General features: G+C 43.5%; 1 protein-coding gene across 2 annotated transcripts in view; it reads left to right on the top strand.

Annotated features, from left to right (window-relative positions):
- Positions 1-1,119: 1,119 nt before the first annotated feature.
- MDN1 (midasin AAA ATPase 1) overlaps positions 1,120-22,260 on the top strand; it is a 902,759-nt gene continuing 881,618 nt past the window's right edge. For both annotated transcript variants that reach the window (XM_082250237.1, XM_082250236.1), the window contains exons 1-2: positions 1,120-1,324; positions 13,639-13,865. In XM_082250237.1, coding sequence (XP_082106363.1) covers positions 1,238-1,324; positions 13,639-13,865 — 314 coding nt within the window. In that variant the 5' untranslated portion in view covers positions 1,120-1,237. The remainder of the gene's footprint in view (positions 1,325-13,638; positions 13,866-22,260) is intronic.

Raw genomic sequence — 22,260 nt, 5'->3', positions numbered from 1 at the left:
AAAAGTGGACAGTTTCAGTAGGGCGGTAAATGGTGTGTGGACAGTGTCAGTAGGGCAGTTTGGTGTCAGTAGGGCAGGGGATGGTATCAGTCAGTAGAGCAGAGGTTGGTATGCAACGCATACTAGCACATTATTGCATTGCCTTGCAAGTTTTTTTTTTTCTCTCCAGAGGTTTACTACCTTAAAAAAAAAAAAGCTGATTGTCTACCATGCACAGCTGCAACAGATTCTGAGTGCACCAGTTTTAGTAAATATTCCCTTATCACCTAGCACATGTTGACATTCAGTGCCGATTCACACTATAGCGTGTGCGGCGATCGCATGTAATATTGGAGCGCACTGCTCCTTCACTACATGCGATCGGATGTGCAGTGTGAATTCAGCCATACACTTTGTATGGCTAAATTCGCACTGCACCCGCACATGACCCTTTTTTCAGTCGCATCAGGATCGGATCGCGCAGTGGTTCACACTTGTGCGATCCGATCCTTTGCGAACTGTCAGATCGCACTGCAATATGCGATCAAACTGGGAATGTCGTTAGTATTTAATTGACACCCCCTACGTATCGCATATGGCAGTGTGAACTGCCAGATGTGCGTTTGCAAATTCACAGCCTTCCCGCATCGCACAAGTGTGACCCGGCACTTACAGGTGTATTAGAAGAGTGTTTACAGGCTGAAATAAAACCCACTAAAAGCATGTTTAGGAGAGGAGCTGACAAGTAATAGAAAACACAACTTGTTGACCTAAAAGGCAGGCTTTATCAACCTGCTAGCTTTTTTTACAATAGTTGATCAAAATGTAGGCATTTTTCTAAGGTACCCTGGTTGAAAACAGCTGGTCTGGATTACTGACCCAGAATAAACGTGCAGTAAGCAGTCACAATTCTTAAACTACACATATATGGATATGTGATTGAAAATGTATTGAAACCACTGCATAAGCCTGATTCACAGGCAACTATCATTTTCCAAGGGCCTACGGTTCTCTCAGTACAAGAGCTTCTCTTTGTGACTGCAGCCAGCAGCTGCTGATGTTTTTGGCGCCAATGAGGTTCATCAAACATAGCTGAGACGACCCGCTGACAGATTTCGTCGCACCGGTGATGACGTCTATTTGCTCCCGGAAGTGGTCCGTTGTGCTTGGGTCTTCCCCACGTGTGAAGAAGTGCTGGGGCTTCTAGTGCGCGCTCGCGGCCCAGTGGCGGCCTCTTCCCTCAGGTCCTGTTCTAGACATGGAGCACTTCCAGCTCAGCCTATCGGGACTAGACACCATCGCTCAGAAGAGCGGCGCAGAGCTCAACCAGTATCTGTCCAAGCAGGTGAGAGAGAGGAACAAAGCGGGCAGTCCGGGCCAGCGGCGGCATATGCTGGAGCGTTTGGCGCTAGACGATAACAATAACATGTGTCTGAGGAGTGCAGGGCGGCGTTCTTAGTGCATTCTTCGGAGCCGATTCCCGCACTCGGGAGCTCCGCGCCTTGTGTTTTCTACATGGCTGTGTATGGATAGATAGGCAGCACACAAACAAAGAACTTTTGTCTAGTTTTCCAACACTTCCCTAAATACACGATGCACCCTTATGTTAGTCACATCACCAGCCTGGGCATATTGTTACTTTATACACCGTGTAGTGATTTTTGGGGGTATTTTTCTAATTAGCATTTGCTTTGTATACATATCACTTGGGGGCAGAAAGCTTTTCTTTGACGTTTGTTTACAAGTGAGCAGTCAGGCTGAGAACACATGGAGTTGATATTCTGGAGTGCAAAATCGAATGCAGCTCTGCATGGAAACCAGTCCGCTTCCAGGTTTTATTGTGAAATCCTAATTGAATAAGCTGAGGTTAGAAGCTGATTGCCTACCATGGACAGCTGCCCTAGATTTTGCACTCCCTGGTTTCTAGTAAATCAACCCCATGGACTATTTTCTCACAGGCTGATTTTATTGTAGCGATTACACCCTGACAACCTCTTTATCACAATGTGTTGCTAAAGAAAACAGTTTATTTTCTTATAAAAAATTGCTATTTTTTTTTTAAAGTTCTGTTACTCAATTGATTCCTCAACATAGAGAGAGCAGAATCACTAGCGACATTGTTCTTGGAGTGATTGTAAACCTAACTTTTATCCTTTATATGCTATACTTGTGCCATGTAATGGTTTTACACAGAGTATCCCTGATTCTCCCCCCTGCCGCATGCACCCTGTAGCAAGGTGCTTGCTAGGGGGGAACTCATGCATGCTTGATCCAAAGCAGCACTCTACAGGGCATCTTGGCCCTGCCCCCCCCCCCCCGCTGGAAATTTTCCCAATGGGACACAGCAAAAATTATGTTTTTTAAACTTTCTTTATCCATAAATCTAAATACACAAACTATTGGCGTGCTTTTTTTTTTTTTTAAGTTAATGTGTATAAAGTGCTGATTTATTATAATTGCTAATGGATGCACCTACATCACCACTTGGGTAATGCTGCGTGTACATAAATACATAACCCCACTTGGGTTGACAGCTTGGGGAGTCTTAAAGTAGACAGATATAGCCCCCATTTACATCCGGCCAATTTGACATGTCAAATCGCATGTCAAACTTGAGGTTTTTGCCGGTAATGGCACCGTTCGAATCGGTGTGAAACCGACTGTGGCGTCGCACTGATTCCTAAAAGTTGTTTCTGCACTACTTTTGATGACTTTGGGGTGATTTCCATAGACATCTGTGCAGGAACCCACACAGGTGTCGGTCAAATTGCCCCCCAATTCGCACTGATATTCGGGTTTGAAATCATGTGAGTTCAGCTGAACTCGCACAATTTCAAACCTACATTCAGTGTGAACTTGGAGAGAGATCTACATACGTGTGCATCTCATAAAATTAGAATATAACCAAAAAGTTAATTTCAGTAATTCAAAAAGTGAAACTCCATATATTTCAAGCATGTATGGCTTATATTTCAAGCAAGCATGGCTTACAGCTAGTATAAACACAAAATTCTGTATCTCAGTAAATTAGAATATTACATAAGACCAATAACAAAAAAGGATTTTTAATACAGAAGTGTTGGCTTACTGAAAAGTATGTAGTATAGTATGCACTCAATATTTAGTCAGGGCTCCTTTTGCATGAATTACTGCATCAGTGCAGCATGACATGGAGGCGATCAGCCTGTGGCACTGCAAAGGTGTCATGGAAACCCAGGTTGCTTTGATAGCGGCTTTCGGCTCATCTGCATTGTTGGGTTTGGTGTGTTTTAATTTTCCGCTTGACTATACCACAGAGATTTATCCATGGGGTTTGTCAGGTGAGTTTGCTGGCCAATCAAGCACGGTGATACCGTGATCATTAACCCAGTTAATGGTACTTTTGGTAGTGTGGGCAGGTGCCAAGTTCTGCTGAAAAAATGAAATCGGCATCTCCATAAAACTGGTGAGCAGAGAGGAGGATGAAGTGCTCTAGAATTTCCTGGTAGAAGGCTGTGCTGACTTTAGACTTGATAAAACAGTGAGCCAACACCAGCAAATGACATGGCTCCCTAAAACATCACTGACTGGAAACTTTTACACTTTACACGTGCAACCTTGAGTCTGTGCTTTGCCACTCTTCCTCCAGACTCTAGGACCTTGATTTCCAAATAAAATGCTACATTTTCCACAGTCTGATGATTTGGGGAGCCCTGTCATCTGCTTGTGTTGGTCCACTGTGTGGTTTATCAAGTCCTAAGTCAGTGCAGCACTCTACCAGGAAATTCTAGAGCGCTTCATGTTTCTCTCTGCTGATCAGCTTGTTGGAGGTGCTAATTATATTTTCCAGCAGGCACCTGCCCACACTGCCAAAAGTACCAATACCTGGTCATGGTAATACTGAACCCCATAGAGAATCTGTGGGGTATTTTCAAGAGGAATATGAGACGGCAAACCCAACAATGCAGGCGAACTTGCAGGGGGAGGGGGGTGCTTTGCCCCCCCCCCTTTCCACTCACCCCTGTTTCAGGCTTTGTGTGGGGGAGTGAAGAGCCTGAGGTTAGTCACCACCCAGGAGTATCGTAGCTGTCCGTTGACCATTCTGTTTGGGCTTGCATGACACGGCTCTCCAGGACAGGGGGTATACTTGTGCAGCACTCCAACATACTGCTCTCCATATAAACGCCACGGCGGAAGTGACATTTTCCAAGATGGTGCCACTACTGGAAGTAGTCTGGTTGCTATCTTGGATAAGGGAATCGTTACGGCCGTCGTTCCAGGATGCCCTCAAGTGCTGGGATTTGCGTTGCAACTGAGCGAGGGGCGGATTGGGGTCCCGCCTCTCCTCCCCCCCCCCCCTCCACTTGCCTCTTCCTGATTATGTAAATGTCCGGGTCGCAAGAAAGGACTGGTGTGCTTCCTCCCATCCAGGCAGTCCAAATAGCAGTGGATCAAGCCCCCCTACCAGAGGCTGCAGATCCAGGTCCCAGCATTTTGGGGCAGCTACTGGGGGGGGGATGGATATCTGCCATGTACATTTTTCATTAATATGTCTCAAAGATCCCTGCTCTCTATCTGATATTTGTTCTCTTGCAGCCAAAGCCCAGGAAGCTGCAGAGGGGTCAGACAAAACAAAAAAAGTACTGCCGTATCTGCGGCATAAGGATTCCCCCCCAGTTACAGACAAGCTGTTATGCATTAGATGCAAAAAAAGAGTCAGTGAGGAGACCAAGCCATTGGCAAAAGATTCCCTAGTTCTCAAGAAGGAAATTACATCCATTCTGAAATCCCTTCAGGCATCCATTAGTGAAATGAAGAGTGCGGATCAACCATCAACATCGTCATCTAACCAGTAAATTGCATATCAAGAGAAGGCTTGGAAATCTCCAGCTGTCCCTCAGACACAGCTGAGCTCCTCCGACTATTGAGTCTGAAGAGGAAGGGGGAACTCCTCTTTCAAGATGGATTCTGATGAACTAGGTCAGGCAGAACCCCAAAAAATGCCTAAACGCCTGTTTCCAGCAGAGGAAACAGGAACTCCTCAAGGCTATCTACATAATAGAGAATATGCAGGAAGCTCAGACCACAGATTCGGTTCATGATTGGTTATATGGAGGTCTGCAAGAGACCAAAAAGGGGTCCTTTCCAGTCCACCAATCGCAAAAAGGAATAAAGAATGGGAATGCCCGGTAAACAAGTTTTTTTTTTTTTTTCCTCCTGAAGCCCTAAAAGGGAGATTCCCCTTTGAAGAAACGGAGGGCGTCCTGGTTAAATTCCCAAAATGAGATGCTTCTTTAGCCAGGGTTTTAAAGAAGTCGGATTTATCCTTCGAGGATATGGGTCTTCTGAAGGATCTTATGGATAAAAAAATTAGGGATGCACCGAAATTTCGGCCGAAAATGGGCCTATCCCATTTTGGCCGAAAATGGGTTAAAAATGCCGAAATTAATAGCCGCCGTGAGGAAGGAGGGGGCAGCGCAGGTTTGAAAAGTCCTGTCTCTGGCTGGCCGCCCGCCTCTTAATGATGTCCCTACTACTACGATGTGTATGAATGAGCTGACACACCGGGAGGGCGGGCGATAATGCATAATACTAATACCATTGGTAATTAAATTAACCTCTTGCCAACCCGTCACAGTACATATGCTGTGACAGGGTGGAAGCGACAGGTGTACGTTGCTGCCTGTTTTTGGTGTATGCCCCTCTTCTATTTTAAAATTATTTGGGGGAAAAAAGTAATTTTCGGCCAAGGGCATCCTGCATTTTCGGTTTCGGCCCAGAATTTTCATTTTGGTGCATCCCTAAAAAAAAAATAGATGTGACGCTGAGGAGGGCTTATGGGGCAGGGGCGGCAGGATTTCAGCCTAATATAGCCAATACCTGCATAGCCAGGAACATATAGTTCTGGCTGGAAAAAGTTCCCAGCACAGAGGAAGAACTGGATTCCCTGGCATCTGGCATACATGTCCGATGCCTCGGCGGAAGCTGTTAGATTTTCACCTCGCACTACAGGCCTGATTGATGTGGCCAGAAGGGCCCTCTGGCTCAAGACCTGCGATAGAGACTACTCTTCAAAGAATAATTTATGCAACATTCGCTTTTGACAGTAGCTTACTGTTGGTCCAGAGCTACACAAGGTGTTAGCAAGGTCAGTTGAGAAATCTAAAGGGTTCCCATCCAGAAGACCCAAAGAAAAGCCGAAAAGGTTTTTTTTCGTTGCCCAAAAGGAGAAACTCGATGGGAAAAAGACACATCCCCCAGCAAAGATGAGCCTTTAACAAAAACAAGGGGGAATCACAACTTCCTTTTCCCCAATTCTGGCCCCAACAAGAGCAAACCTCAATGATGCCTGCCTTCTAGTGGGAGAGAGATTACGCAACTTTTCCCATAAATGGAAAAGTTTCTGTGCAATCCATTTCATCCTGCAGATAATCAGGGAGGGGTACAGGATAGAATTCATGACAAATCCACCAACCAGTTTCGTGGTTGTGACACTGATTCACTACACCAAAGGAAAGCCATGGGGTTGGCTGTCATGGAACTACTAAAAGAAAGGGTGATCATAGAACTACATCCTTCTCAGTAAGCTTCAAGTTTCTACTTCCAAGTTTTCATCAGGGCAAAACCCTCAGGCAGACATTGCTAAATCCTAAACCTGAAAGGCCTGAACAGATCAATCCAATACAGGAAATTTATCATGGAAAACCTCTTCAGTAAGATCTTTCCAGAGGTGGCCTTTCCAGTAATCCTCGACCTGAAGGATCCTTACCTCCTATGTCCCTTTCCATCAGAAATTTTTGAGATTTGCCATCTGAGAGAAAAGGCAAATCAGCGTCTTCGATTAGCAGGCTCTCCTTTTTGGCATTTCGTCGGGTCCCTGCATATTCACCAAAATCATGGCGGAAGTCATGCAGAAGCTCAGATTTGAAAGAAGTGCCGTACCTGGACGACTTTCTAATCTGTGGTCAGACAAGAGAAGAGGAATTGGCAATCCTTTAAATGACCGAAAATGTCCTTGCCTCGCTAGGCTGGAAAATCAAACCAAATCCCACCCCAGAGGGTGGGGTTTCTGGGTTACACTATCGATTTCAGTTGCCCAAAGAATTTTCTTGCCGGAAGACAAGATAATAAAACTGACCAAGGCGACAAAACAGCTAATCACCGCAACCAGGGTGACAAGAAGGCACATAGTGGTCCTCCTGGGCCTCATGTTGGCGTCCATCCCGGCTGTTCAATGGGGCCAATTATACGAGAGCACTACAGTGCCATCTCCTAAGCCATTGGGATGGAAAGACAACCTAGCTAGAGGAGGAGATTCCCGTCCATCTATCAGGAAGTCCTTAGCTTGGTGGTTCAAAAAAGAATCGCTGACAAAGGGAAGGCTCTGGCTTCTGCCTGCCTTTCCAGGTCCGTTACCACGGATGCAAGCTTCCTCAGCTGGGGAGCCCACATAGGCCACCAGGTCAGACAGGGAGCCTGGAAGAATATGGGGGGAGGAAGTTTCCTCCAACCTAAAAGAACTTGTGACGGTACAAGAATCTCTACTCGCCTTCCAGAGACAACTGGCAGACACATTCAGATACTGTCAGACAACGTCACGACGGTGACGTATTTCAACCACCAAGGGGCCACCAGATCGAAACCCCTGGGGGTCACTCACGACCTACTCTCTCGGACAGAAGTTCATCTGCTATCCCTCTCAGCCATCCACATCAAGGGAATGAACAACGTTCTTGCGGATCTTCTACACTGCAGAAAACTAGGTCCAACAGAATGGGAGCTGGATCACAAAATCTCTCAGCACTCACTGTAAGATGGGGTTACCCAGAGGTGGACCTATTCGCCACAGCGAAGAATAAGAAAGTACCAAATTATTTCTTCAAAAGAGAAAAGGATTCTTTAGGGATAGACTCCCTGGGGTTCCCATAGCGGTTCAACCTCTCCTACGCATTCCACCGATCCAGCTTATTCCCAGGACAATCAGGAAGATTTGGCTGGAGAGAGTAAGAGTGATCCTTTTTGTTCCCTACTGGTCAAAAAGAGCATGGTTCATGCCACTAAAAAAAAAAAGCGGAAGAACTTTGGATGCTACCGAGTCAGAGCGATCTACACTCAGTCGGGAGCTTATCACCCACAAATCCAAACCAAGATCCATGCTGATAATTTCAAGAATGGCATACTCTGCTATATAAGGGACTCTCAGCCAAGGTGGTAGACATCCTACTACAAAGTAGGAAGCCAGTAACCAGGAGGATTTACTGCAAAGTGGAAGATACAGTATATCACAAAAGTGAGTACACCCCTCACGTCTTGTCACATGAAAAGATATTGTAAAAATGTAATAACACTGAAGAAATAACACTTTGCTGTAATGTAAAGTAGTGAATGTACAGCTTGTTTAACACTGTAAATTTGTTGTACCCTTCAAAAAAAGCCAATACACAGCCATTAATGTCTAAACCGCTGGCAACAAAAGGGACTACACCCCTAAGTGAAAATGTCCAAATTGGGCCCAATTAGCCATTTTTCCCTCCCAGGTGTCATGTGACTCGTTAGTGTTCCAAGATCTCAGGTGTGAATGGGGAGCAGGTGTATTAAATTAGGTGTATCGCTCCCTCTCATACTGGTCACTGGAAGTTCAACATGGCACCTCATGGCAAAGAACTCTCTCTAAAAAAAAGAATTGTTGCTCTACATAAAGATGGCCTAAGCTATAAAATTGCCAAGACCCTAAAAAACTGAGCTGCAGCATGATGGCCAAGACCATACACCAGTTTAACAGGACAGGTTCCACTCAGAACAGGCCTTGCCATGGGTCAACCAAAGAAGTTGAGTGCACGTGCTTCAGCGTCGTATATCCAGAGGTTGTCTTTGGGAAATAGACGTATGCATGCTGCCAGCATTGCTGCAAAAGGGGTGTCAGCCTGTCAGTGCTCAGACCATACACTGCATCAAATTGGTCTGCATGGCTGTCTTCCCAGAAGGAAGCCACTTCTAAAGATGATGCACAAGAGAGCCCGCAAACTTTGCTGAAGACAAGCAGACTAAAGACATGGATTACTGGAACCATGTCCTGTGGTCTGATGAGACCAAGATGAACTTATTTGGTCAGATGGTGTCAAGCGTATGTGGCAGCAACCAGGTGAGGAGTACAAAGTGTCTTGCCTACAGTCAAGCATGGTGCTGGAAGTGTTATGTTACTGGGGCTGCATGAGTGCTGCCGGCACTGAGGAGCTACAGTTGATTGAGGGAACCATGAATGCCAACATGTACTGTGACATACTGAAGCAGAGCATGTCCCCCCCCCCCCCCTTTTTTTGAGAATAGGCCACAGGGCAGTATTCCAACATAACGACCCCAAACACCTATACAAATTTACAAAAATGTGAGGGGTGTACTGTGTGTGTGTGTGTGTGTGTGTGTGTGTGTGTGTGTGTCTTTCTCCATTTTCAGTGGATGGGATATTTAGATGGAAATTCAGGTTTTAAACTGGCCTACGTATGTTGACCTTTTTGTCTGTGTACAGTTGTATGTTGGGATTTTTTTTTAGTTTGGTACACCTCACCTAAGGTTTCTTCTTTATACTTTGTTTAGGTGTATTCTTGCCTTGGAAAGTCAGTTGATGTTTGCGGTTTTATTGCCCCAGTCTTAGTCTTATTAGGGAAGAATGAAATGGCTTTTTTCTAGGCTCCAGGTGGGAAATAAAATACACACTCATTGTTCTTTCAACTAGTTCTGCAAACAAGCCTGTTTACAAACCTCCACTCGAGTGAAAAACGGTGTCTTAGGTCAGGCCTCGACAAAACCCGGGCGCCAGGTCGCATTTGCGACTAGAATTAGCGACCTGGCGCCTGGGGTGCCCTGCAGAAGGTGTCCTGTCATTTTTGCACGGACTTCCGGGCCGTCCGAAAATTGAGGCCCCGGCTTTTCGGCCTACTTGAGATCAAAGGCTTCCAATGGGGAACTGGCGCCCTCTTGTGGTGGCCGGGAGTAATGACTGTTGTAATTACTGTTTACACTGCCTGATTGTTCACAATGCATTACCACCATCTCCCTGTCCAGTTAGTTACCTTTGACAGGGAGTGTTGGTTATTTATTATTAATTTAATTTTTAAATGTAAAAACTAATATTTTTTTCCTTTTTAATTATTTAAAAAATTATATATTTTTTTCCTATTATTATTATTATTATTATTATTATTATTATTATTATTATTATTATTATTATTATTATTATTATTATTTAAAAAAAAATAAAAAAAAAAATATATATATATATATATATATATATATATATATATATATATATATATATATATATATATATATATATATATATATATATATATATATATATATATATATATATATATATATATATATATAAAAATCTTTTTTTTTTTTTTCCTCATCGCCATGCCACAGCCGAAGGCCCCTTTCACACGGGCTGTCTGATCAGGTCCGCCTGTCAGTTTTCCAGGCAGACCTGATCGGACCCTTCATTCTCCTCCATGGAGCAGTAATCTGCCGCCATCTGATCCTGTCCGCCAAAAGCAGACGGATAGTGGTTCTATTTTCTATCCATCCCGTGGATCGGATCAGATGGCATCGGATGGAAAGAGACAGACAGTCTGTTTTCATCCAATTGCGCTAGAGGAGAGTGGGGTTCTAGTCGTATTTATGTGTAATTTAGTATCCGTTTTATTAAATAAAGCTTGGTTGTTAGTTTAAAAAAAAACTGGCTCCTAACTTTTTTAGCTGGCTCCTAGATTTCAGGAAAATTTGTCAAGCCCTGTCTTAGGTTAAGACTGACATTACTGTTTAAGGCCTCTTGCACACTGCAGCTTAAAGCTCAGTACAGCTTTTTTTTTCTTTCTTTTCTGAGCTAAAATACAGCCCATTAATTGTAATGTGCATATGCACACAGGCGCGTAAATGAGCACCGTGTATTCTTCAGTAAGAACAAATTATCAAAATCTGCATTTTTGGACAGTAATTTACACCTAATGCAGTACGTGCAGTTGCGCATAAATGAACGCACACAAACATACTGTTGATCTGAAAATGCTAATTTGCATATTTTACAAAAACACAAGCATACATTTGCGCGAAAAGACGAGAATTTGCGCAAACGCATATGTGCGGAAATGTGCGCATTTCAATAAGACAAATTTACGGCTGAAAAAGGAGTAGCTCAAACAGGAGTATCGTGTGTAAGAGGCCTTCAAGATAACAGTTTAGGGCTTTACCTAGGTTGGTGTCAACATTAGGGTCAGTAAGTTTTAAGCCCCCCACCCACATTATCACATTATTATTTTGAGGCGACAGCAAATTTACACTGTTATACAAGCTGTACACTCACTACTTTACAATGTAGCAAAGTGTCATTTCAGTGTTGTCACATGAAAAGATAATAAAATGTTTACAAAAATGTGGTGTGTGTGTGTATATATGTGTGTGTGTGTGTATATATATATATATATATATGTGTGTGTGTGTGTGTGTGTGTGTGTGTGTGTGTGTGTGTGTATATGTATATATATCCCGGTAAGTATTCACAGCGCTTCACTTTTCCCACATTTTATGTTACAGCTTTATTCCAAAAGGTGTTAAATTCATTATTTTCCTTCAAAAATCTACAAACAATACCCCATATTGAAAAAAGTTTGTTTGAAATCTTTGCAAATTTATTAAAAAAAAAATGAAAAAAATCACATTTACATAAGTATCCACAGTCTTTACTCAATACTTTGTTAAAGCACCTTTGGCACCAATTTCAGCCTCAAGTCATTGAGTATGATGCTACAAGCTTGGCACACCTATTTTTGGGCAGTTTCTCCTTTTTGCAGGACCTCTCGAGCTCCGTTAGGTTGGATGGGGAGCGTCGGTGCACAGCCATTTTCAGATCTCTCCAGAGATGTTCAATCGGGTTCAAGTCTGGGCTCTGGCTGGGCCACTCAAGGACATTCACAGTGTTGTCCCGTAGCCACTCCTTTTATCTTGGTTGGGTGCTTGGGGTTGTCGTCTTGTTGAAAGATAAACCTTTACCTCATTCTGAGGTCTAGAGTGCTCTGGAGCAGGTTTTCATCAAGGACGTCTTTACATTGCTGCATTTCTTTTTCCGATCCTGACTAATCTCCCATTTACTGCCACTGGAAAATATCCCCACAGCATGATTCGGTCAGCACCATGCTTCACTGTAGAGATGGTATTGGCCAGGTGATGAGCGGTGCCTAGTTTCCTCCAGGCATGACCCTTGCCATTTAGGCCAAAGAGTTCAATGTGTTATCATCAGGCCAGAGAATTTGGTTTTTCATTTTCTGAGAGTCCTACTGGTGCCTTTTGGCAAACTCTAGGCAGGCTGTGGTGTGCCATGATTATTAAACCAGGTGTTGGTACTTTTGGCAGTGTGAACAGGTGCCACGTCCTGCTGGAAAATAAAATTTGCATCTCCTCCATAAAGCTGGTCAGCAGAGGGAAGCATGAAGTGCTCTAGAATTTCCTGGGAGGGAGCTGCACTGACTTTGGACTTGATAAAACAGTGGACCAACACCAGCAGATGACATGGCTCCCTAAATCATCACGGACTGTGGAAAATTTTGCATTAAATTTGGAATTAAATTTCCCGGAGTCTGGGGGAAGAGTGGAGAGGCACATAATCCAAGTTACATGAGGTCCAGTGGGATGTTTTGGGGAGCTAAGTCATCGGCTGGTGTTGGTCTCTTGTGTTTTATCAAGTCCAGAGTTGTCAGTGGAGCCCTGTACCAGGAAATTCTAGAGCACTTCAAGCTTCTCTATGCTGACCAACTTTATGAAGATGCTAATTACATTTTCTAGCAGGACTTGGGACTAGGATTAATGACCATGGTATCTAGCCTGAACTAAACCCCATAGAGAATATGGGATATTGTCAAGAGGAAGATGAGACCCCAAACCGAACAATGCAGACCAGCTGAAAGCAACCTGGGCTTCAAAACACCTCAGCTGTGCAATGATGCAGTAATTCATGCAAAAGAAGCCCTGACCAAGTATTGACTATATACTACTGTATACTGAACATGGACTTACTTTTCAGTCCAACATTTCTGTATTAACAATCTTTTTTTTCGGTTTCCGGCCCAGTGCATCCTGCATTTTTGGTTTCAGCACCAAAATTTCCATTCTGTGCACCTCTAGTAATGATTGGTGCATTAGGCAGGCTGTAGATTATGCAATTTTCAATTGCTGGATTTTCTTTAATCAACCCAGTCAGTGTTGATGGGGTAATCTCTCCCGCAGCGCTATTGTGGTCTGTTGGTGGGGAGCCTTCCCCATTGGCAGAACACAGGGATTAGTGTTGCCATCTATAGCAGCACTGATTGTTCTGGAAATACCAGATAAGCTGGTTATACACAAGCCAATCTGTAGATTGACCTGTGTACAACCAGGATGTGCTCATACATTGATCAAAATTTCTATCTATGTATAGTTGGCTTTAGTGTATACTTTTTTTGTGTTTTATATGCCAGCCTATTGTCTACAGAGCTGTATGAACCGACTAGGAAAATAACTACCTTGTGGGTGATTTCATAAAAAATGTCATGACTACCATCTATCAGAAAGTGGCTATCATTTTCTGGCTATGGGGATAATAAAAATGTATGCAAACAACTGTGTATCTATTTTATTTGTGTTTTATAGATATGGACTCCCCAAGACAGAGAATCTCTGCTAAGCTGTTTAGCACAATTGCTCTTGGACAAGGAATGCACACTTCTGATTGGACGACAGCTTCGACCCTTGCTATTGGATCTTTTAGAGAGAAATGCAGAATCTATAAAAGCAGGAAGTCAAGTCAATCATGATCTTCATGAGAGGTTATGTGTTGCAATGAGCAAACTGGTCACCAGGCACCCTGATGTACTTCCGTGAGTGTTAATTTGAGGACTCTTAATCATGCTCTGTTTTTGTTAAAATGTTGTTCTGTGATTTTTAGCAACTGTTGAGTTTGTGGGACACTAAGCATTCCTTTCTAAAAACATCAGACATTACCAATTCTTTAAAGTAGAACTATAGGAACATTTTTTTTTTTCCATTTTGGATCAAGCAGGAGAGGGTTATAACCCATCAGAATTTTTTTTTTTCGTTATCGTTATTTGTGTCTTTGTGCAGATTTCCCTTCACTTCTGTCCCATGGCCAAACAGGAAGTGAGGAAATCCCTGCAAATTAAGGGAATTCCTTGGGGACCCCCAGGTCACCAGAACTAGTGTCCCCATTGGAAGATTTCCCCTCAAATACATTTCTGGGGACAACCCAAAATTTGGGGTTTTATTAAAGGCTTCATGTACACGGGCAGTTTGAAAACCTCTCCTGAACGCTGGAACTTGACAGCTAGTAACAGACTGTTAAAAACATCCATTTTGCTGCGTTTACATGTCCCGTCTAGCGGCGTTTGCATTTTAGAAGTGTTTTTTACATTGTAAAATGGTCAAAAATGTATCCCTAGTGAAAACGCCTATAAACGACACTTTTAAAATCGCGAGTTACCACAATTGGATGCGTTTGCTTGCTGTTACAAGCATTTGGCATTTCAAATGCCAATAAACTTCTGTCTCAACGCTTGCTTTTGCTTTAAAAAAAATGCCACTAAACTCAACTGCCTCTAAACTACTATAAATGTTTCAGTGTACATGACAGGTAAGGTAACAGAGGAAAGTTCAGGGGCTGCTGAAAAAAAAACGCTCAACTGCTCCTAAATGTCTGTTTAGTAAGCAGCAGTGTACATGAGTCCTTACTCTTTCTTATAATGATAATGGTTAACAGGACAAATAGAGAGGGTAAGTCTCCTTAATGGGGGCACAGACAGCAATAGACGGGTGTTTTAATCTTTCTCCACTCTGTCCAAAAGTAAAATGTTTGCCTTTTTTAATATTTTAACATGACTCTAAACTCCAGATTGGGGAAAAAAAAAAAGAAATTCAAGTAGTGCTCTCTATTCAACAAAAAAAAACCCTTCATTTTATCAGCCTCCTACAAATCATTTTTTTTTTTTTTTTTTTTTTATATTTTGCTGTGATCCGATGTCCTAAGATGAACCTTTTCTCATTAGGGAGGAATCGCTCTTAGCCTAACTAAATATTTTTTATCTTCCAATTCTTCAGTCAACTCTTAACCACTTGCCGACTGCCTAACGCCGATCTACGTCTGCAGTCAGCCCCTCACAGGCAAAGTGACGTAGGGCTACGTCACTAGCTTGTGAGGGTCTAGGGAGCTAACGCGCGCCGGAGGCGCGCTCCCGCGTGGTCGCAGACCCCCCCCCCCCCCCCCCGCGTGTGTGTGACCGGCGGACCCGATGTCCGCCGGTCACTCTGCGATCGGCGGGGGAGAGGGAGAAAGTCAGGCGGCTTGTGTAAACAAGCTGCCTGTCATTCTCCCCTGTGTATGAAGGATGATCATACGGTTTTACTATGTAGAACCGTTGATCACTCTTCATACATCTGAAGCCACAGCCAATCACAGTAGAAAGCACGCCCCTAGGGACACACATAGCCCCTCCCTTTCAAAAAAAGTTAACCCCTTCACTGCCAGTGTATTTTTACAGTAACAGTGCATATGTATAGCACTGATTACTGTAGAAATGTCACTGGTAACCCCAAAAGTGTCAAAAATGTCAGTCAAGGGTCCGATCTGTCCGCCGCAATGTCGCAGTACCGCAAAAAAAAATCGCAGATCGCCGCCATTACGCGTTAAAAAAACCCCCAAAAATTACAAAAACCTTTCCCTTTGTTAGTAAACGCGATAACTTTTGCGCAAACCAATCAAAATACGCTTTTTGCAAATTTTTTTTTTTTTTTTTTACCAAACGGGTAGCATAAAACAAATTGGCCGAAAATGTTAAATTTTGATTTTTACATTTTTTTTGGGGGGAATTTCATATAAAAAAAAATGAGAAAAATATTGCTATTTTTGCAAAATTTACGCTTTTTTTTTGTTTATAGCACGTGATCAAAAAATCGCACAGGTGATCAAATACCAACAGAAAGCTCTGTTTGTGAGAAAAAAAACGCCAAATTCGTTTAGATACAGCGTCGCACGACCGCGCAATTGTCCGTTAAAGTCACGCAGTGCCGAATCGCAAAAGACACCCTGGTCAGTAAGGGGGTAAAATCTTCCGGGGCTTAAGTGGTTGTCAGCTCCTTCACTGTCCTTTATTATTGTATGTAAAAAAAAAAGCAGCACATATGAATTGGTGCAACCTGGGAAATCCTAGGGAGCCATACCTGCAACCCACGACATGGGTAAAGCCTGTATTCCTTCAAACTCTTATTCCTGTGTGGGTGCTCATCTCAGCGCTTGGTGCAACGTGTCGTTAGCTGCAGGGTGTTATACAGGGCTAGGCCTGTAGTCTATTACTATGGAACCCTGAAGACCCCTTCGGCGGTATGCAATGGGCAAAGCTGTACTTCATATACGGTCCAACTTCATTGACAAGTTACACATGGTCACTATGTATTCCTGACTGCTACTGCAAAAACTGGCTGAATTTTACTGCCAAGTTTAAACATTTTACACTGTAAAATGAATGACACAAATGCAGCCCCACTCAGGGCTTAGTCTCAGGTGAATGACCAGGCTTTTCATCACATGACTGGAAATACACTTTACTGCCACTTCTGCCTAGAGGTACTCAGCCGCTTCCTCTTGCCCTTTACTACAGGATGTGTACGCCTTGTGGACCTCACTTCCCTATATTTAACACCCTTCTCAGTGAGTACCCCACAGAGGAACACTTTTTCACCCGTACAAAGAAACTTGCAAAATCTATGAAGACGTTCATCGTTCATGAATAAATAGAATGGTCAATTTATGACTGGATCACTCCCGGAAAAATCTTAGCTCCTCCAGAAATGTTTGCAGAGCTCTATGCAGTGGAAAAACATTTGCTAAAAAGTAGTCTGTTTATTGATCTGCCATCCTAAACATACAATTGGAACAACTGAAGATGTTTTTATTCAAAGATCAGATTCTGCACATAGATTGAGATGCACTTAAAGGCTCTCTTTATTCTTGCAGGCCCAGCTTTGCAGCCATTTCTCGCAATTTCAGTATGTCAGACTGCAGCTAACTGGATTTGAGCAATTTGAGCACCTCCCCTCGAAACATTCACTTTGCAGACATTGCAAACAGCTGTGGAACTTGTTGGTGTGGCGAGCGTGTAATATCTCTACACTGCCGACTCTTTGGCGCGCTCCATACCCGACACACACACACACACACACACACACACACACACACACACACACACACACACACACACACACACACACACACACACACACACGTGAGGCTGATTAATGACGTAGGTGCTGCGACGCCCCGGATCGGTCCGTGGGACGGCTAAATTTTACCCATCTCCGATCCAGCTATTTTACCTGGATCGGGGGCCGATTTCTGAACCCAATATCGGATCGGTGCATCCCTACTCAAGCCTCTTCTCCAGAGAGAATAAGTTCAATGCTTTGTAGTCTTTCCTCATTGCTGATGTCCCCTAATTATCTTTGTTGCCCTTCTCTTGACTCTCTAGTTCCAGCACATCCTTTGAGTACCAGTGCCCAAAACTAGACGGCATTCTCAACATGTGACCAGAGTCTTGTAGAATGGGAGAGTAATCCTTTTTATCTCTGGAGTAAATCCCCTTTTTTTTTTATACATGCCCGTATTCTGTTGGCTTTGCTTGCATTGGCATCGCATGCCATTGCTAAGCTTGTCTACTAGGACCTCCGGGTCCTTTTCCATCTTGGATTCACCCAGAGGTTCCGACCCTGACCCCCCCCCCCCCCCCCGGCAAGTAACTTGCGTTTGTATTTCTGGCACTCAAGTGCACTACCTTACATTTTTAATATTAAATTGCCATGTAGTGGCCCTCCCTATTATTTTGTTCAGGTCTGCGAAGATATTGGCCTGCTTAGCTTAGTATTGTCCACAAATACCGAGATTGTGCTGGTTATCCCATCCTCCTATTCTGGTTTTAAAATCCTTCAAATTCCAAAATTTCTCATGTTTTCTCTTTGAGACAAGAGGAATAGCTAGCATCAGTGGACATCCAAGATGCCGATTCATATATTCCTATTTATCCCACCTCATCAGTGTTTTCTGTGCTTTGCTGTGGCGAAAAATAATTTCCAGTTTGTCACGCTGTTGTTTATCTTGTTCCTTGCTTCTAGAGTTTTCACACTTCTTGGCTCCTCCTTGCCCTTCTCTGAACTCCAGGCATCCAGGTCACAGGTTATCTGGACGACCTCCTCCAGAAGGACTCCTCAAGTAGTTACATGGGGGTCAATTCACTAAAGTTTACAGAATGCGATAACATGGTCACGTGACTAATTTGCATAAATTATTGCATGTGGTAAAGTCTAATTCACAAAAATAACAATGCAGTAAGCTCTTAAAGTGATACTAAAGCCTTTCTTTTGGTTAAAAATTAAACTTGCTCTTCATTCTTGTCATTCTTTTCTCGGGTCCCAGAGTTGCCTTCAAACAATCAAAGGCAGTTGAAATGCTTCACTCTGTTTGGCTTATCAATTTCCAAAAATTTCCAGCCTTCTCTTCACTTGGAATACTTGGGTCTGATCCTGGACAACATCCCAAGCAAAGGTTTTTGTTAAAGAGAACAGAATTCTCTTTTTGAGCTCATTCTTGAAAATTAAGATCAGGCATCCCACAATGAGATTCTCAGAGTTCTGGGCCTCATGGTAGCTTCCTTTTTTTGAGGCTGTACCATTTGCTTAATTTCAGTTAAGACCTCTCTGACACATCTTGTTGACTTAAAACAAGCATGCAGTTTCTCACGGAATTAACCATGCTCCTGTCCAGCCAAGCAAGAAATTCCTTAAATTGGTGGCTGCCCAAACAAGTCTTTCCTTCCTTATAACTGGAAAAGTGAACCGCAGATGCCAGTCCTTCAGACTGGGGAAGAGTGTTCCAGTCCCTCAAGATCCAGGGAATATGGTCACCTGTGGAGTACAAGCTTCCCCATCACTGTCTTGCAACTCAATAAGGATAGCTATGCACCACTGGACCCCACCCAATTGCTGGGTCACCCAATCAGGGTGCAGTCAGAGTGCCACAGTTCTGACCTACAACACCTCTACGCATTTTGTGGTTTAATACCACTCTTTAGGAGGGGATGCCAAAAACTCTGTAAAAAAAAAAAAAAAAAAAAAAAAAAGTATATATGTTCCAATAATCCATTGGTAAACTAAAATTGCATACATTCAAATTAAAGGGAGGAAATTGTTGTCCAAACCTATTGTTGCTTGCAAGGAGACTGTCATTGGTAATGTGTGGTCCTGTGGACACAGGGCATCGCATATGCCTCCCCTGGGAGCTGTGATGGTAATCCCCTCAGTCCTGCAAAATGCACCACACACATCCCTATATAAAACTAAGTGCAAAGATGGAAGAAAGTAAAGTGGTGACTGTTTTGGTGTGAAAAAACAAAAAAACTGTACTGGAGTGTCTGAAATCCAAAAAATAGGTTAAAAGGCACATGTAAGTGGTGAAACTTTCCACAGCCCAAAAGAAGAAAAGGAATAGAAAGAGAATAATAATAAAAATTGAATGGATAAAGAAATACTCCATTAGAATTTATTAGGATTAACCAGAAAGTAAATAGGTGCAGTATATCCAAAGAAAGTACACAGCGAAATGCTTATGCAGTAAGCAGCATGTGGTGTGTCCCAAATCCTAAGTTTAAATGAACTCTCTGAAAACTTGGGGATATATGTGTGTCTGCTCAACCACGGGTGCCTCCCAGGGTCACGTTAATTGCTAATTGGAAAATAGGTGTCCCCCAATTAAGTCAGACCTGCTGCCAGAAGGGGGAGTAATTCACATAGAACACAAAGCAGTTATAGATGTATACTGATGGCGTCCAATGCTAAGACGCCAAAGTGACGCAAAGCGTGGTGCTGATACGTGTCAGAGACCTGCCAAACCTCCCATGCAAAGAAAGGCGGGGGGAGAGAAGGGCACCGGCTCGCATCGCAGCTCCCAGGCATGGAAACCAAACGCCCAGCCCACAGGACCGCACAATGGTGGTAAAAAAAAAATAAACACAGCCTGTACAAAAAGGGACCATGGTTGCCATGCTGCAGAAAATTATGAAAACGCATCCAACCATAAGTAATAGAAGGTAGAATAGATGGATATGGATGTGTATACATACACACACACACACACACACACACACACACACACACACACACACACACACACACACACAGCAGTCTGCGAATCCACCTCCATCCCTGTTAGTGTAACTAGAAAAAAAAAATGAAAAGTTGGGACTTTAACCACTTACCGCCCTTCGTCGATTTAGGTCTCGGTCCTTTGACACTAAATACCGGGGTTATGGCGGCAGCTGCTATAACCCCAGTATTTTTTAAAACGGAGGGCGATCGGCTTTCAGGTAAGGATGGTCACCACGGTATCATCCTTTTCTCCGCCTACCAGACCCGCTAGCAGTCGTGAAAGATAGGGTACCGGATCCTCTTCGACATGAAGTTGAGTGAGGGCATGATGGCCCTCACTCGACTCTATGGTCTTAGAGGACTGGAGCGATGTCAAACGTCATTGCCTAGCAACCGGCTTAAAGAGCCTTTTTTTTTTTTTTTGTATTTGTGAGATCTGAGGACTTTTTGACCCCCATCTCTCACAAAAAAGAGGTCTTGTCATGGCTATTTCTATTACAAGGAATGTTTACATTCCTTGTAATAGTAAAAAAAAAGATTAAAAATGTTATCGTTTTTATTAAACTGTGTAAAAATCAAAAATAATTAAAAAAATAGGCAAATAAAGAGATTAAAGCGTCCTGTCCCCGTTAGCTCGTGTGCAGAACGAACGCATACGGAAGCCCCGCCCACATGTAAACTGTGTTCAAACCACACATGTGAGGTATCGCCGCGATCGTTAGCGCGAGAGCAATAATTTGAGCTCGGGACCTCAGTAACTCTAAGCTGGTAACCTGTAGACATTTTTAAAATGTCGCCTATGGGATTTTTAAACACCAAAGTTTGTCGCTATTCCGGGAGCGTGCGCTATTTTGAAGCATGACATGTTGGGTATCTATTTACTCTGAGTAACATTATCTTTCACATTATGGAAAAAAATTGGTTTAACTTTACTGTTTTCTTATTTTGGTCTAACTTTACGGTTTTCTTATTTTTTAATTAAAAAAAGTGATTTCCCCCCCCCCCCCCCCCCAAAAAAAAAAATTGCATTTGGAAGAAAGACCGCTGCGCAAATTGACACGCATAGTTTGGCTGAAGACCTGGTCTGCTGACCAAGCTTCTAAGAAAGCCCTGGCAGATCTCCCTTTTCTGGGAGAGCGTTTGTTTGGCAACTCTTTGCATGAGTTGATTAAGGACTTGACTGGTGGGAAGACTACTCCTCTTCCTCAATCCTCCCAAGGGTAAAACGCCCCATACTAAGCGGTTTCCTCTTTTTTCTGCTCAAAAATGTTTTTTTCGTGCCCCTGGGGCACAAGAAAAAGGTAAGCCATTTAGAGCTTCTGGAGGAGCTAAAAAGCATTGTGGCAAGCCCAAGGCCGGTCAGTCCAGTGCTGCTGACAAATCCTCTTCAGCATTAAAAGGTGCCCTCACCCGTCTGCGCTTCATTCAAGGACCCTGAACTTCCTTCATTCAGGACGATTGGGTTCCCAAACTGATTTGTTCCGGGTACAAGATCGATTTCTGGTCCCGGCCAGGCGCAGGACTCAAGGCTTCTGTTCACGGTGCCCAGAAAGGAGGGCAAAGTGCGTCCAATCCTGGACTTCAAGGCTCTGAATCGCTTTGTGCGGGTGCAGAAGTTTGGAATGGAGTCCATTCAGTCAGTGGTGGCATCCTTGAATCTGGGCTTTTCTGGCCTCCATCGATGCCAAAGATGTGTAATCTCCACGTCCCTATTTTTAAGGGACATCAGCGATTCCTCCGCTTTGCGGTGGCAGAGGAGCACTTTCAATTTGTGGCGTTACCTTTTGGTCTTGCCTCTTCTCCCAGAGTTTTTACCAAGGTCTTAGCCCCCTTGCTGACCGTGTTATGTTGGCGAGGTATCTCTGGGCTACCTAGACGATCTCCTGTTGCAAGCAGTTCCCACTCGGATCTGCTGGGCAACGGCTCTATCACCATTCAGACCCTTCAAGAATTTGGGTGGACTATTAATTTCAAATCTGCTCTGACCCCATCCATGTGCGTCACTTATATGGGGCTGATCCTCTATTCTGGCCAGGGTATTCCTCCCCTTGGACAAGCTTCAGCAGTTGC

This window comes from Pelophylax lessonae (assembly GCF_965119305.1).
Source record: "Pelophylax lessonae genome assembly, chromosome: 3".
NCBI lineage: Eukaryota > Metazoa > Chordata > Amphibia > Anura > Ranidae > Pelophylax > Pelophylax lessonae.
Note: the sequence above shows the minus strand (reverse complement) of the source record. Positions and strands in the feature narration are given on the sequence as shown.